Source organism: Thermothelomyces thermophilus, chromosome 3, assembly GCF_000226095.1.
Source record: "Thermothelomyces thermophilus ATCC 42464 chromosome 3, complete sequence".
Classification (NCBI taxonomy): Eukaryota; Fungi; Ascomycota; class Sordariomycetes; order Sordariales; family Chaetomiaceae; genus Thermothelomyces; species Thermothelomyces thermophilus.
The window spans coordinates 1,847,487-1,862,307 of NC_016474.1; the positions used below are offsets into that span (position 1 = coordinate 1,847,487).

The 14,821-nt window shown below is 56.8% G+C and overlaps 6 protein-coding genes across 6 annotated transcripts; 3 read left to right on the forward strand and 3 right to left on the reverse strand.

Annotated features, from left to right (window-relative positions):
* Window positions 1–1,668: 1,668 nt before the first annotated feature.
* Window positions 1,669–2,644, reverse strand: MYCTH_67855 (histone H3-like protein). Its single transcript, XM_003662874.1, has 3 exons — window positions 2,418–2,644; window positions 2,203–2,327; window positions 1,669–2,087 (listed from the first exon to the last, which is right to left on the reverse strand). Exons 1-3 carry the CDS (start codon window positions 2,548–2,550, stop codon window positions 1,866–1,868), a joined length of 480 nt encoding a protein of 159 aa, XP_003662922.1. The 5' UTR covers window positions 2,551–2,644; the 3' UTR covers window positions 1,669–1,865.
* A 529-nt stretch (window positions 2,645–3,173) lies between these two features.
* Window positions 3,174–4,764, forward strand: MYCTH_2304118 (uncharacterized protein). The gene is made up of 3 exons (XM_003662875.1): window positions 3,174–3,672; window positions 3,770–4,238; window positions 4,306–4,764. The coding sequence occupies exons 1-3, from the start codon at window positions 3,493–3,495 to the stop codon at window positions 4,392–4,394; spliced, it is 738 nt and encodes a 245-aa protein (XP_003662923.1). The 5' UTR covers window positions 3,174–3,492; the 3' UTR covers window positions 4,395–4,764.
* Window positions 4,765–6,169, reverse strand: MYCTH_2304122 (uncharacterized protein). Its single transcript, XM_003662876.1, has 5 exons — window positions 5,953–6,169; window positions 5,723–5,848; window positions 5,269–5,586; window positions 5,091–5,150; window positions 4,765–5,033 (listed from the first exon to the last, which is right to left on the reverse strand). Exons 2-5 carry the CDS (start codon window positions 5,750–5,752, stop codon window positions 4,917–4,919), a joined length of 525 nt encoding a protein of 174 aa, XP_003662924.1. The 5' UTR covers window positions 5,753–5,848; window positions 5,953–6,169; the 3' UTR covers window positions 4,765–4,916.
* Window positions 6,170–6,712: 543 nt separating this feature from the next.
* On the forward strand, window positions 6,713–8,597 carry MYCTH_2304124 (uncharacterized protein). The gene is made up of 2 exons (XM_003662877.1): window positions 6,713–7,096; window positions 7,163–8,597. The coding sequence occupies exons 1-2, from the start codon at window positions 6,962–6,964 to the stop codon at window positions 8,234–8,236; spliced, it is 1,209 nt and encodes a 402-aa protein (XP_003662925.1). The 5' UTR covers window positions 6,713–6,961; the 3' UTR covers window positions 8,237–8,597.
* Window positions 8,598–9,222: 625 nt separating this feature from the next.
* On the forward strand, window positions 9,223–10,964 carry MYCTH_2304127 (uncharacterized protein). Its single transcript, XM_003662878.1, has 3 exons — window positions 9,223–9,620; window positions 9,673–9,763; window positions 9,827–10,964. The coding sequence occupies exons 1-3, from the start codon at window positions 9,345–9,347 to the stop codon at window positions 10,714–10,716; spliced, it is 1,257 nt and encodes a 418-aa protein (XP_003662926.1). The 5' UTR covers window positions 9,223–9,344; the 3' UTR covers window positions 10,717–10,964.
* A 754-nt stretch (window positions 10,965–11,718) lies between these two features.
* On the reverse strand, window positions 11,719–13,051 carry MYCTH_49425 (uncharacterized protein; the record flags this gene model as incomplete). Its single annotated transcript, XM_003662879.1, has 3 exons — window positions 11,719–12,240; window positions 12,354–12,816; window positions 12,999–13,051. 3 exons carry the CDS (start codon window positions 13,049–13,051, stop codon window positions 11,719–11,721), a joined length of 1,038 nt encoding a protein of 345 aa, XP_003662927.1.
* Between the last annotated feature and the right edge of the window lie 1,770 nt (window positions 13,052–14,821).

Genomic DNA, 14,821 nt, shown 5'->3' on the forward strand with positions numbered 1-14,821 from the left:
CATTTGTCCTTCCCAATCATGTCGGATCGGATCGGATCGGATCGGATCGACGGCCGTCATCCATCACCGGCTGACCAGCAACATGGGCTTCGCTTGAATGTCGTCGGCGAGCGACCGAAGGAAGTTTCAACACAGCTGCGGCAGCGGGGCTTGGGCACTTGGAGGCAAGAAGGAGAGGGACGAATGGAAGTATGGTGAGGGAAGAGGAGCACCCAGACAATGCCTCAAGGGTTCTCCACCTGCCAACGCATCGCACCGCACCGCGCCCCCATCCAATAGCAACCTAACCCGACCACCAACCAAGAGGAGCCAATGCGAGCACAGGGAAAACGGGCGAGTGTGTCGGGAAGAGTCATCAAGAGGCGCATTCTTTCTTTCTTTTTGGACATGACGAGATGACGGATATGATTGACGATCGGAAGGGTGTTTGATTCGGAATATGCTTGGGGCATCTCGTTTGAGAAAGAAAACTGGGGGTTAAATAAAAATATTTGAAAAAAAAAGAACCAAAGGTTGGGTAGGATAGATAGGTTAGATAGGTTAGATATGGATGTCGGACGGCGATGGCCACCGCCGTTTATCTGCTCAATGATGGTTCATGATGTTGGAAAAAGGTGATGCTGTCAATTGCCCTTCCGCAGTACGCAGAAACGGCCAGCACGCAGCACATATTCGGATTGCTTGATAGCGGATCGGCCCATAGCATATCCGGAGGGGAAAGGTGCGTAGGATCACTTGGTCAAGTCGAGGTGTGAGTGCCGACCGTTGCATTCATGACCAGAAAAGCAAAGGTAGTGTAATTAGTACTTGATATGTATGTATGTACGGTACGACCACGTGGTGCAGCAGCTGTGCCCCAAGCGGACCTACGGTTGCAGATGCGTTGTTGTAGTTTGTATCTGGGGTAGTCAAGTACGACATAAATACAGATAAATAGCATAGCACGTACCACGGCATCCCTACGACATGCACTTAGCCTGGAATAAAGCGGTACCTATCGAAGGTATAGGATAACTTCGAGATAACTAGCTGAAGTCCGCACCACGGCTAGTGACTCTGGGCTGCCCTGACCCCCAGAGCCAACGAGACACGGTATTCTCACGTAATTAGACGGTGTCACCAAACCAAATCGGCAGAGTAGCCTGTTCTTTCGTTAATTAAGTGGGCTCCTAGCCGGGCTGCTCACGCAGAATAGTTATTTCTTTCGACCCCGGCTAGACGTTGAGAGCCACCGGCCTGAGCGAGGGTTTGTTGATGGCTTGAGCCCCCAGTCGGACTTGGTCGACTCAATGATTTAGCACAAACAGCCTCGAACCCAACCACGGCAAACAACATGATATACAGTCGCTCACGGAGACACAATTACACTAGCATGACGGCCGCGAGCCATGCCAGGTACTATCACAGTAACCAAAAACCAGCTAAGATACCTCCCAGCCCCTCCACGAGTGCGGTATATAGCGAGACAAGAGGACCAAAAAAGAAAAAAAAAAAAAAACCAGCACCGGAACCACCAACTCCGAAACTCCATCAAACGCCACCACTGCCGAGCGCAGACACATTGTGTACACAGTATAGCGCGATATACCGCCTCCCACAAGGCGAACCGGCAAGGGGGCCCTGGTCTCAACTTCAAAGCCACCCACCCCTCTCGGCGACTCTTCTTTCGCTGGAAAAGCGAGCCAGCCCAGATTCCGCACCGCGCAGTAACTCCTGCATCAGCCAAACGCCAGATAGGAACACACCAAAGCCCTTGGCCCCCCCATCGGCCCTCCCCTGACTGCCCAAAAAGTCCACGCGGCTCAAAAGAGAGCCACTATTCGGGCGAAGAAACGGGGGAAAAGGCCGTCCTCCCCCCTCGCATCTCATATCCACCCGGCGCCGCCCCAGACCCCGCGTATCCTCCGCGCGAGCTGGATGTCCTTCTGCATGATGGTGACCCGCTTGGCGTGGATCGCGCACAGGTTGGTGTCTTCGAAGAGGTGGACGAGGAAGGCCTCGGCGGACTCCTGGAGCGCCAGGATCGCCTGCGACTGCCACCGCAGCTCCTCGCGCGACGGTTGGAACTGGAGGGCAATCTCGCGGACCTGTTTGTTCGAAGTAGAGACAACAAAAACGGTGACTGGTTAGCCCGAGGGTGTGTGTGTGTGTGGTGGCACGGCCTAGGAGGGGGCAGGATCCGCCGGGAAGGAGAAGACGTACCAGACGCGCAAAGGGGAGCTTGGACATGAGGAGATCCGTGTTGGATTGGTAGCGGCGGATCTCCTTGAGCGCGAGGGTGCCGGGGCGGTAGCGGCGCTTTTTGCCTTGCGGGATGGGGTCGCCTGCTGTTTTTTTGGGGGGGGGAAGGAGGGGGGAAACGTCAGTACAAAACACCACCGATTGGGACGGGGGAAGAGGGGGGGGAAGGTGCATACGCTGTACGTCGCTTGGCCTGTTCCTCCTCGCCGCCGCCGCCGTCACCGCCGCCGGTGGCCGCCCTCGCGGGGAAGCTGCTGCGGCTGCCGCCGCGCCGCCCGAAGGTCGTTGCTTAGCTTGTTTTGGAGGCATTGTAACGACTAGCTTTGCTCGATATAGCTCGGGCGAGTGGGCGTATCAAGCTAAGAGATGATTTTCGTGCAATTTGAGACGCTTAGTTGGTTGGAATTATTGGAAGGAGCGGAAAGGAGCTCAAGAAAGTTTTGCGACGGAGCACTCGACGGCACGAGAACGGGGCTTGTTTCGACGTAGCGCAACTCGAATTGACGACAGAGAAAGCGGTGTCGCAAAACGCTGGTTATCGGGAAATGATGCTTTGGAGATAAGGATCCCCGTCTGGTTACAGATTGATTTTGTCAAGCTCTGGAATGTGAGCAGTTCTCGATCTGGGAGGCTGGGAGCTCTTCAACCCTATTCTCCCTTGGACGGACCCGCATGCGCGGGCAGCGATCTGAGCTCGGCGCGACGCGCGCTCTCGAATTGACAGGGATTTTAATGGGGTGGCTGGGGCACAGGAAGTACCTCACTCCCATAGCACTCATAGACTACCTAGCCACATGTTAGTGAGCCGCCGCTCCAAGCAGGCCGTGGACTCGCTTACTTGCATATGTGGCTCGGTTGCCTGCCTCACGTCATCCTCCAGAACCCTCGGCCCGCTTGCCGATCCCGCCTTCTTGTCTCGGCATGCTAACACCCGCTGATAAAGAATACCCGTCGGGGCAAAAGGACACCTCATCATCACCGCACGTAACCCATCACCGATCACACGCCCAACTCTTTGCTACGGTTCATACGCTGACTGTCAAGTCGGCTTCGGCACACATGTCTGCTTCCCGTGCAGCGTTCCTTGCATAACTGCAAATCGCAGCCTGCGACCGCGCCATTCGCTAAAACCCGAACCAACCGTCATCGCATCGCGGCAAAAAAAGGCATCTGACCTCAGCGATAACTTGCAATCGACCGAATCGACAACAATCGTCTTTACGACTTACAACGACGACGAATTCTGGCAACATGGATCAACTCATGGGCGGCGAAGGGGCGTTCCCCCTCGAGACATGGTTTTGGGAAATGCCCATCTGCACGCGGTGGTGGACAACAGCGACAGTCCTGACGAGCGGCCTGGTGCAATGCAAGCTCGTCACTCCCTTCCAGCTCTTTTATAGCTACCGCACAGTATTCCAGAAGTCGGAAGTAAGTCCCGAACCCTTTTTTTTCTTTCTCCCCCGCCCGGCCGCGCAGTCATGGTATTATCGTACCGTAAGCTAACCGGCCCTCGTCAATAATACAGTACTGGCGCCTCCTGACGACCTTCCTCTACTTCGGCCCCATCTCGATCGATCTGCTCTTCCACGTCTACTTCTTGCAGCGGTACGCGCGCCTCCTGGAGGAGTCGTCGGGCCGATCGCCGGCCTACTTCTCGTGGCTGCTCGTCTACGCCATGACCAGCCTCCTGCTCCTGTCGCCCTTTGTCTCGATGCCCTTTCTCGGCCACCCGCTGTCGTCGACGCTCGTCTACATCTGGTCGCGCCGCAACCCGGACACGCTCATGAGCTTCCTGGGCCTGCTCGTCTTCCGCGCGCCCTACCTGCCCTGGGTGCTCATGGGCATCAGCTTTGTGCTGCACGGCACCGTGCCGAAGGACGAGTTCATGGGCGTCATCATCGGGCATATCTGGTACTTCTTTAATGATGTGTACCCGCCCCTGCACGGCGGATCGCGGCCTCTGGATCCGCCCATGTGGTGGCGTCGGCTGTTTGGTGAGTGACATGTAGCAGTGGTGATGCATCGTTGGGCTGATTGGACTTTGTGCTAACCGAAGTGCAGAGGGGCGACCGCGCGAAGAGACAGCCGAAGGAATGGAAAACGACGTTGCTGTTGCTGGGACAGAGGTTCCGCCGCCGGAAGTACGGTAAACGGAAGCACCGAGGCAGCTCATGCGACAAAGTGCTCAAGAAGGGGCTTTTTTTTCTTTTCTTTTTCTTATGGATCGGGTGGAATTTGACGACACAAAACAAGCTTGGTGCTCGGCGTTTTGGAGGCTTCTTTCCAGTATTATTACAAAGTGCATCTCTATCAGCATTGCATACCTGACCGGCGTTGGATTTGGATTGGGAAGGACAAAATGTGGGCTGTAAATAATGCGACAAAGAAAAAAAAAACGCATTGACGGGAGCAACAAATCCGTCACCCACCAGTGGTCTGACCTTCAGATTGTGCACGTCCAGTTCTTCACCGCGGATTAGAGCCTTATATTTGTCAAGCGATACCCAAAGGTTCCCCAAGGACAACCACTGTAACGGACAGGGAGACAGAGCAACAATGCGGGACACCACTACGCGACGTTAGGTAATCTTCAAGATGGTATTTAACACGATTTGACATTGATTGCAATACTCGGTACAACGCCCATGAAGCCTCATAACATGACCTGCCGCCTACGCCAGGTATTGCGAAACATACTCCTTGCGGTACGGGTTCTGATCTACGGTCTCGGACCGGTTCAACGGCGTCCACTTGGGCTCCTCCTTGAACAGGCGCATCGCGTGGATGTACTGGACCATGTCAGCCCCCAACCGTTTTCCAAAGCCACTACGCTCCTCGGAACTTACGTTGCTCTCATCGGTGGTGAACCGATGGTAGATGCCCGGCGGCAGAATAATCAGATCGTCCTGAACCCCGCCGCATCCGAGTTAGCACCGGCATCCTATCCCAAGGCATGCATCCCCGAGATGGTAGGGTGAGAGAAAAAAAAAAGGGGGGGGGGGGCGGCTGGGGAAGAAGACTCGCCTTCTCCAGGGCGATCCGGACCCAGCGGTCCGCCTTGTCGCGCACGTCAAAGTACCCGCGCCCGTCGCGGACGTAGCGGATCTCCTCGTCCTCGTGCAGGTGCTCGTCGAAGAACATCCTGACCTTGGACTCGTACGCGTCGCCCATCTTCTCCGGCGACACCGTGATCTCGTCCCGGTTCTTGTACCCGCGCTCGGCCGCCAGCGCGTCCACGCCCGCCAGCTCGGGCATGTGGTAGTAGCGCACCCCGACCGTCTCGAGGTCGGCGGGGGAGAGCGGCCCGGCGCTGGTGTCCTCGTGCGGCAGCCGTTGGTCGCCCTGTTTTTTTTTTTGGGGGGGGGGGGGCGGTGGGATTGCCGAAGACTATGTGTTAGTCGGTGGTTTTCTCTTCAGGGGTTGAGCGGCTAGGGGTGAGTGTGGAAAGAAAAAGGAAAGAAAAGGTTGGCGGGCTTACCGGGAGGTTGTCGTAGTAGTAGGCCTTCATATTGTTTTCCAGATCTTCCAGGAAGGTTCTTTGATGGATGTGGGTGGTGGTGGATGTTTGATTTTTTGCAAGGTTCGAGTTTTGAAAATCCCGGAACTTGAGGGTGAGGATGGTGATGAGTCCTGATGAAGCGGGTAAGGCGGGGCGGACTGGTTAAATCTGGTGGTGAGGGGCACGAGTGAAATGAGATTCTGGCTTACTTCTGGCTTACTTCTTACTCAGCAGTGGCACGATATAAAGTCTCGTATTTGTGGTGTGGTTATTGGCTAGATCAACAGGGCCGTTGCACAGCTTGATCTCCGGCTAGCTTCCTATTATCTGCCCTGCCCTGATGGGCGCGGGAAATATCGCCATCTTTCGAGTTCATGCCATGGTGATTGCGAGAGTGCCCGGATTGCGCCATCCTCTGTTGTAATTATCGATAAGTGTTAGCGGGACAGGGTTGCATTTGCCGAGAACAGCATCTGGCCCATCCCAAGTGCGGTCCTCCCGCTGCTGAAAGACGCGAGACACACAGCCAATGCCAAGTTCCTATAGCAAACCAGCTATGCTGGTGCCGACAAGCCTGTATGGGAATTTCACCCTTTCACCTATGAGTTATGTTCTCTCTTCAATGCAAGACCCGAAAGTTATGGTTGTCGGTGAGAGTTTTTGCTTCCTTTCAGGTTGCGGGCCCAAGTCCGTTAGGTAAGTGTTGGAACTCAAGCGTCAACTAAACCACACGCAATACGGATAACTTCCAGGCTTGAATCTAGGAAATACGCATGTAACTTACATACAGAGGCCGTTCGAGCAAGGTGTGTTTCTTACGGCGTAGCCGTACATTACACGAAATCCGTACACGCCGAAAGTCCCGCACTTACAGATACAATACATACGTCACCTTCTCCTAGATGTATGTAAAATACGATTCAATTAGCCTGATCTCAGTGGGCCAAACGTACAGTACTGCGAGCAACTGCCTGGGAACATCTGTATTGCGATAGGCGCTTGACCTCGGCCATCTTCGACCGCCGGTGTTCTGGCACCGGGCTTCTCAAATTCCAATAGGATGAGCTAAACTCTCAAGCTTGCGTGGTCCTCTTGTCTTTTTTTTTTTTTTTTTTTTTTTTTTTCCAAGCTCGCCCGTCCATGCTCCGATGACAGAATAACGTGCACGCCGATCGGTTGACCGGGACACGCTGCTCAAGGCCACCAGAGAGTCGGACAATGGATGTTCGAAGCGTACAGGACACGGCCTCCGTGGCCGGGTCGGATTCCTCCTCCTCCAAGATGAAACTTCAGCTACCGCCTAGCTGCGACCCCCCGCAGCCGGGAGCGTCGGTGAAGCCTCTGGTCTGGGTTGTGCGTTCTTCCGCTGCTCACTCACTCTCTCTCTCTCTCTGTGGTGACTAAACGAAGCACTCCCAGGTCTTTGGCGGCACCGGCCACATGGGTCGCTCGCTTGTCAAATCCGCCCTCAGCCACGGCGACCTCGTCACCACGGTCGGGCGCGTGCTCGAGACTTCGCCCGAGGCCATGGCGGCGCTCAACAACGAGACGTGCCTGGGCCAGCTGTGCGACGTGCGCGACGGCGCGTCGGTGGCCCGCGTCATCGACCGCACCCTCGAGCGCTTCGGCCGCATCGACTGCATCGCCAACTGCTCCGGCTACGGCGTCATCGGCGCCTGCGAAGACCAGGACGAGTACGACCTGCGCAACCAGTTCGAGACCAACTTCATGGGCACCCTGCACATCGTCCAGGCCAGCCTCCCTTACTTCCGCCAGCAGAACGCCGGTCGCTACCTCATCTTCAGCTCCACCTCGGGCGCCCTGGGCGTCCCCGGCCTCGGCCCTTACTGCGCCACCAAGTACGCGGTCGAGGGCCTGATCGAGGCCATGCTGTACGAGGTCGACTCGTTCAACATCAAGGCGACCCTCGTTGAGCCCGGGCTGGTGAGGAGGGACGAGCCGGACTCCACGACGAACCCGCTGCCCACCTGGGGCCACTTCCTCATCAAGCCGGCCAGCGAGCCGTACTCGCACGCCACCTCGCCCGCGCTGCACGCCAAGCGGATGGTGCAGTGGCTCGGCGACAGGCAGCCCACCAGCGCCGTCAAGTGCGCCGAGCTGGTCTGGCAGCTCGCCCACTGCTCCTACCCCCCGCTGAGGTTGCTGCTGGGGAGCTACGCTATCGAGAGCATCCGCGACCGCCTGCGGTCCGTGACGGAGGAGCTGGAGGACTGGAAGCACCTCAACTTCCCGCCCCCGCCCGATGCCCCCGGCGTAGAGAAGGGCGGCGACAAGAACGACCGGGAGGAGAAGGCCGAGAAGGAGGACCGGGAGCAGGGAGGAGAGGAGAGAAGGGAGAGGGAAGAGCGGGAGGAGCGGGAGGAGCGGGAGGAGCGGGAGGAGCGGGAGGAGCAGGACGAGATGGAGCAGCGGGAGAACGATGATGTGATGGAGGGGATAACCCCGGATCCCAAAGAAGCAGAGAATACATGAATGTGAATGATGGCCGAGAGCTGAGCAAAGTTCATGATACCTATGTCCGCTCGCTTTTTCCCGTCCAGACACGCCTCGGGATGCTCTGTGGACTGCCCGTGTCGGACCTTCTTTAATCATGTTCTTGGAAATTCTCGGGCGAACAAGCTATCTACGTTCCTTCTTTCTAATCTCCTGGCTCCTAAGTGCCATGTTACAGCGATCGCACTCTTCCCCAGCCGTACTCAAAAATCACCTCCGATCTACAAGCAATTAAAGGCGTCCAGGTGGAAACAAATGCCGAGCATTTTCTTCCCTTCTTTCTTCTTTTTCTTTTTCTTTTTCTTCTTTTTCTTTTTCTTTTTCTTCTTTTTCTTTTTCTCCTTATTTGCTTTTCCCCCGAAGCGCTGGTAACTCAGTCGGGTCGGAAGGAATGTCAGAATCAGAGGCGACCGACAAAAAGCCCGAGTGAAGCTGTCATGATTCAATGCGTGTTAGCAAACCGTGAACCGCATTTGACGTTTTAAGCGCGAGACTCGGCTCGAGAAATAAAGTGTGCCAAGATCAGAATGAGCGAATCACAGACCGTTCTCTCTACTCTTGATACAAGAATTTCGAAACAACCTAGAACCGTCTCAGGGGTCCACAACAGCCCCGCCCCCGTCGCTAAGTTGGCCAAGGAGAGAAAAAGGGGAGCCGCGAACAGCCACAGGGAGACCAGGGCTGGTTTCGAAGTCTTCGCCAATTTAACGAGGAAGCGTATTTTGCTTTCCCAGCCAACAACCCCCCCTTGGCAACGCGTTTTAGCCCGTCCCGACCGATATTCTCTCTTCCCAGCGGGCCGGTCTGAGTCGAGAGAACAGCGTGAGTGTTCGTCTGCTGCATTCCCGTCGGACGAAGAGCATTCGCTACCTACCCGTTTTGCCTGCGCCACACACGTTCGCTTCTTCCGGGTCATCCTGCGCGCATCCGGGTTTCCAACAACCGTCCCTACGGGAAACCCGTCCTGGCCGATACGAAACTGCATCCCCGCGGTTCGACACCTCGCGTAATACCACCATCACCGCCACCACCACCACCACCCGTCGCTCGTTTTTAGTCCTATTGAAAGTTCCGCGCATCGCCCAACATGTCGAACAAGAAGAACGAGGATATTGAGATGCGGGCCGCGGAGGGCGGCAACGACTTCGGGGGCGAGAAGGACCCCTTTCTGGGCAGGCGCTCGCCCGTGGCCCGGCCCCGCGGTCGGGAGCCGGGATTCTCGGCCTTCTTGGACAAGCTCAACCACAGCCCCGGCGCGTCGATCCTCGCTTACTGCCTGTCGTCGATCAGCATGACGGTTGTGAACAAATACGTCGTCTCCGGGTCGGAATGGAACCTCAACTTCTTCTATCTCGCCGTCCAGGTAGGCATGCTCTGCGCGCGAAGCATGGAAGGAGGGCTGACGGGATGCTCAGTCGCTAGTCTGCACGCTCGCGATCCTGGTATCCAGACAGACCGGCCTCATAAAGAATCTGGCGCCGTTCGATACGAACAAGGCGAGGAAGTGTACGTTCGGGCTAAGCCCTGGAGGTCTTTCCGATGGTCTTTGCTGACATACCACGGTCCCAGGGTTCCCCGTCTCGCTGCTCCTCGTCGGCATGATCTATACCGGCGCCAAGGCGCTCCAGTATCTCTCTGTTCCGGTCTACACCATCTTCAAGAACCTGACCATTATCGTGATCGCCTACGGGGAGGTGCTCTGGTTCGGTGGCAGCGTGACCCCGCTGACGCTGCTGTCCTTCGGCCTGATGGTGCTGAGCTCCGTCATTGCTGCTTGGGCTGACATCCAGGCCGCCATCGATGGCGTCGGCCACTCGGGCGAGACCTCGGCTGCTCTCGCCACTCTGAACGCCGGTTATGCGTGGATGGGCATGAACGTCGTCTGCACCTCGTCGTACGTGCTCGGGACGCGCAAGGCCATCAAGAAGATGAACTTCAAGGACTACGACAGTAAGTTCAGCGAACCAGCCAGCGATGGGGATGCCTTGCCGGGTGCTGACCCTTCCGGCCGTCTAGCCATGTTCTACAACAACCTCCTCACCATTCCCGTCCTTATCGTCTGCTCGCTCTTGGTTGAGGACTGGTCCTCCGAGAACCTCGCCAGGAACTTCCCCGCCGAGTCTCGCAACAAGTTGATGGTCGGCATGGTGTACTCGGGCCTGGGCGCCATCTTCATCTCGTACTGCTCCGCCTGGTGCATCCGCGTCACTTCCTCGACGACATACTCGATGGTCGGCTCCCTCAACAAGCTCCCCATCGCCATCAGCGGCCTGATCTTCTTCGACGCGCCCATCACCTTTGGCAGCGTCACCGCCATCTTTGTCGGCTTCATCAGCGGTCTCGTCTACGCGTGGGCCAAGATCCGGGCAAAGGCCCAAGACGCCGGCATCCTGCCTACCACGAACAAGCCCACCATGAGTGCCAGTGCGCAGAGCAATAGGGACGCAGCCAACTCCTGATGAGCGCAAGGCGCCAGCCCACTGTACCTTTTTTTTTTTTTCTTTTCTTTACCTGAGCTCTCTCCCGCAGCACGCCTGCCACTTGGGTGCCGCACACCTGATGGCACGCCGTTTTCTACCGGCCCCCTCGACAGCGTTGGAGAACGGATCCTCTTCTCCCGCGGCAGACGGAGTTAAATACCTCGGTGTCATTGTTCCGTTTCGCCTTCCTCTCCAACTCGCTTCTTGTACATCACCTTGTTCGTTCTCAGGTTCGCCTTTCTCCTATCTTCTTTACGCCGTTCTAAAATTGGTCGATCTTCATATCTCAGCATAGACCTTTGGGCACTGCAACACTGGGACGAGGACGGGGCTTCGTTGCCTCTCTGGTGTTTTTCTCTTCCTCTTCTCTCGAAGTGGCATACCTGAGTGTTTTTTTTTTCCGACGGTGCTGTTAAGTTAAATTGGGTCTCGAAGATATAAACGCGCGCATGACTGGCGTTTCTGGGGTTGTGGGATGTTCAAATCGCTCTCAGCGGGGCGGCCTTGGTTGGAAGCCCGCGTTCGTTGGGATTGTGAACAGATGAATTTCGTGTTGGAAAGTCATGGGATGAAGGAATGGAGGGTTGATGGGCGGGGCTTGTCGGGCGTCTACTGTTGGCCAAGTCGGTAGGTAGAATAATAATATCAACCATGTGTCAACATGCGGCTGCGGAAGCTGTGGAGCTGGACGCCAATCGGAGCCGCCTGACGTCCTACGCGCATGGTTGTCACGATACTCCTTGATGAAAATTCGAGACGGGTTCACGAAAGCCGATTGAGTCCACAGCGAGCCAAGCTAATGGCTACATGATATGCTCCATAGACACTCTTGATAATCAGAACGTCCAAATTATCCCTCTCACGCCAACGTAACCGTTCCCGTGTATTTGTACATACTGCACATACCCATCCATTCGGATATGGGATTCGGATGGATTTTCTAAATCTAAGATGGTCTGCGACGATGAGGTACTCCAAGCACTAAGCAGAAGATGGCACGCTCGCATCAAACGCGGAGCTCGGAAGCAGCGCGTTCTCGCTCTCGCTCAACACCCACAGATTCCGGTACCACAGGACGGCGCCGGCGACGAGCAACACGTAGTAGATGACGGTCCACAGGATGCTCGGCCGCGGCCTCCTCGAGAGCGGCACGCCGGCGGCCACGTCGAAGGGGGGATCCACGCGGCCCCAGAGCTGGGGCAGGCCCATGCAGTTGCAGAAGGCGTGGACGGCGCACACGGCGGCGAGGGAGCCGGTGCGCAGGAAGAGGAAGGTGGCGTAGGCGCCGAAGAGGGTGGTGTAGGCGAGCTGGAAGGCGGAGCGCAGCAGGGAGGCGGCGGCGGGGACATCCGGGCGGGTCAGGCGGAACTCGTAATAGTGGTGCACGTGGGCGAGGCCGAAGACGACCGGGGTGAGGAAGACGGTCGGGGGCGGCGGAACGCGGGCGAGCAGCACGAGGGGGATCGAGGCCGCGCGGAAAAGGACCTCCTCGGTTACGGGGCCCTGGGAGGCTTTTGTCAGAGGGAAGAGTCTTGTCGGTCGGGCTAGGGAAATGGGGAAGAGAATGATAAAGGGAAGGGAACGCCGAAGGTTGAGGGGGGAGGATTATGCCGTACTGCGACAATGTTCCGCCAGGTCGTCCACTCCTCCCAGACCTCGACGAGGGGCTGCAGGCGCACCCAGTCGGCCCAGCCGCGCTCGACGATGAGGCAGCTGTACAGCGGGCCGGCGAAGAGCAGGGCGGTGAGGAACAGCACGCGCAACGAGTCGCGCAGGGCGACCGGCCAGAGGCCGAGGAGGTGCAGGGCCTCAAGAGGGGTGGTGCCGCCGGCGCGGGTGAGCACCTGGTAGGTGACGACCGTGCAGGCGAGGCATGACAGCGTCACGAAGCGGATGCGGGCGCGGATGACCGAGGGCGCGTCCCGCGAGAGGGCTGGGGACGGGCGGGTGGCCTTCGAGAGATAAAAGGGGACGAAGTAGCTTAGGGCGTAGAGGACGAGCAGACCGTAGGCGGCGCTGATGGAGATTCGCGGCGGGGGTGGAGGGCCGTCTAAGTTCCAGGGTTCAAGGGTTAGATGACTCCGTGCTTTATGTTTTCAAATGACCACGAGCACGTTGGTGGGTGTGGGACGGCGGCAGCCCGAGGAGATAGTGTGCGGAATAGTAGTAGTACACTGGCATATTAAACCTGTGTGCAAGGCACGGAGTATTCCGTACTGGATTGCCCTGGATATGGAAGGTACGGGATGGGATGTATGTACTTGCCCTTGTGCCAAGGATTAAGCCTGCGTAGAGCGTTTGCGATGGCAGGCATCTTGGGGAGCTACTGCGCTCTCTGACGGTTCGTAGCTTCCAACTCTGCGGCCGCCTCCTGCTTAGGCGCCGTCAGAGAAGTGCGTCTCGGCGGCTCTCTGGCTGAGTGTCCTGTACAGTACTCTGTGTAGTAAAGGCACGAGAGTAAGTGTAGCAGTCCTATTAGAGTGTACCGCGGCTACGGGAAGTTGGTGGCAGGGACAGCCGCGCGATTGGGCCGTTTCAGATTTCGCCAAGTGCTTGTCGCTTGTGAACTGTCAAAGATCCGCGGCTACTCCCGTCGGGTGCTCCACCCCCGTGCTTCTGGTGTGTACTTCGTAAGGACGGAGTACAATTGTAAATCAGAGCAGGTGGGTGCTTCGAACGTCCCTGTTCTTATTAGTGTATGTAGCCCTGGCTCGCTGGCTGCTCAGACGAGCGGCAATTATTGGAGCTTTCTGTGGACTGCGGGCTCGACCGCTCGACTGCTCGATCTGCTGTTGAGGGTTGAAGAGATCCGTTAAAACCTAAAATTGGCGGATCTCCAGCCCTGAGTTGCCCACTTTCTTGGACCGGCCGGATTTAAACCCAAGGGTGCCCGTGCCTCCCTTGCATTGCACCAGCTACCTACGGGTACTGTACACTACACGTACCTATCTCAGGTGGTTCGGGAGCGCAAGCGTTTTCCGAAACCGGCCATACAAGGTCTTGTGATTGTGTCTCTCAAAAACAATGCTAATGTAGTGCATCTGAATGCTACAATCATTTCAGCCACGATGTCGCTAGGTCTGGCTCGCCTACGTTGAGCGGCTTGTGGCAAGTCTGTGTCGTTGACATGGGACTCGGCACATCACACGCCCAGGATGGTGTACAATGAGTATAGCCCGAATACCTCGCCATTCGCTCTCCAAGTATGGAGGACTTGGTATGCATCACTATGCTGTACAGCCCTCATCTCCTGATGCGAATCTTATGACGTCTACACTTGGGACAAGTGCTGCATGCTTGGTGTGGATGGTCCAGACGGAGCGCGAGCAATACGCGAAAATCAGGGCGCGCCGTTGGCAAGTTGCGCGCGGGGAGGTTTGATTGCTGTGTGTGGTCCCCCCACACCGCCAGGTGCCTGTCTGCCCCTGCCGAGCCTGTGGCTTGCGTTCTCGCTTATGATATTAGCCCCTCGCTGTTGGGACCACGTATCCCAGGACCCATTTTGTTCACATGGCGCTGTACCTCCTGCGATCGCCGGCGAAACGGTCCGAGAGAGGAGCACACAGTTTAAGGTGACGTCCGTCCTTCGCATATGTATGCTGTACGAACGCAACATCACACAACGCATTGAAAAGGGGCAAAAAAAGTCAATCAGCGGCATCGTACGGGGGCCCCGCTGGTGATGAATTGGGTCATCCCATTTAACTACTTAACTACCAGCTAATGCGGCCGTTGTTGCGAACGTCGCCAAGTCGAAACCCATGCTTTACGGAATAACTAATCCACACACTAACATAGCGTAATGATTGTGCACATACCTCCGTACACTACGTACTGGAACATGCAGAGGACATACACTAACGACCTGAGGTATGGCGGTTCCGTGGTGTTGCGCAAACCTCAAACCGCCTGCTGATCGGATGCTCCGGCCGCTCCTGCAGCTTTCGCGGGGGCGCTTCTTGTCGGCGGCGTCCTGCCCTGTAGTTTCTCGGGCGATCCAGCACCCTCAAGCCAGGAGTGCAGCGGCGCATCCTCTTGCCGTCTCCAGTGCGCAACCGAGTCGAATCTTCACCTCAGCTCGCAT

Coding starts and splice junctions, on each gene's coding strand:
- MYCTH_2304122 (XM_003662876.1), bottom strand. CDS start 5,752: ATGAAGGCCTACTACTACGACAACCTCCCG. Junction 5,587..5,722: donor ACTACTACGACAACCTCCCG/GTAAGCCCGCCA, acceptor AAAAAAAAACAG/GGCGACCAACGGCTGCCGCA. Junction 5,034..5,090: donor TCACCACCGATGAGAGCAAC/GTAAGTTCCGAG, acceptor GACATGGTCCAG/TACATCCACGCGATGCGCCT.
- MYCTH_67855 (XM_003662874.1), bottom strand. CDS start 2,550: ATGCCTCCAAAACAAGCTAAGCAACGACCTTCGGGCGGCGCGGCGGCA. Junction 2,328..2,417: donor CAGGCCAAGCGACGTACAGC/GTATGCACCTTC, acceptor CCAAAAAAACAG/CAGGCGACCCCATCCCGCAA. Junction 2,088..2,202: donor AGCTCCCCTTTGCGCGTCTG/GTACGTCTTCTC, acceptor TCGAACAAACAG/GTCCGCGAGATTGCCCTCCA.
- MYCTH_2304118 (XM_003662875.1), top strand. CDS start 3,493: ATGGATCAACTCATGGGCGGCGAAGGGGCGTTCCCCCTCGAGACATGG. Junction 3,673..3,769: donor CAGTATTCCAGAAGTCGGAA/GTAAGTCCCGAA, acceptor TCAATAATACAG/TACTGGCGCCTCCTGACGAC. Junction 4,239..4,305: donor GTGGTGGCGTCGGCTGTTTG/GTGAGTGACATG, acceptor ACCGAAGTGCAG/AGGGGCGACCGCGCGAAGAG.
- MYCTH_2304127 (XM_003662878.1), top strand. CDS start 9,345: ATGTCGAACAAGAAGAACGAGGATATTGAGATGCGGGCCGCGGAGGGC. Junction 9,621..9,672: donor TCTTCTATCTCGCCGTCCAG/GTAGGCATGCTC, acceptor CGGGATGCTCAG/TCGCTAGTCTGCACGCTCGC. Junction 9,764..9,826: donor TACGAACAAGGCGAGGAAGT/GTACGTTCGGGC, acceptor CCACGGTCCCAG/GGTTCCCCGTCTCGCTGCTC.
- MYCTH_2304124 (XM_003662877.1), top strand. CDS start 6,962: ATGGATGTTCGAAGCGTACAGGACACGGCCTCCGTGGCCGGGTCGGAT. Junction 7,097..7,162: donor TGAAGCCTCTGGTCTGGGTT/GTGCGTTCTTCC, acceptor AAGCACTCCCAG/GTCTTTGGCGGCACCGGCCA.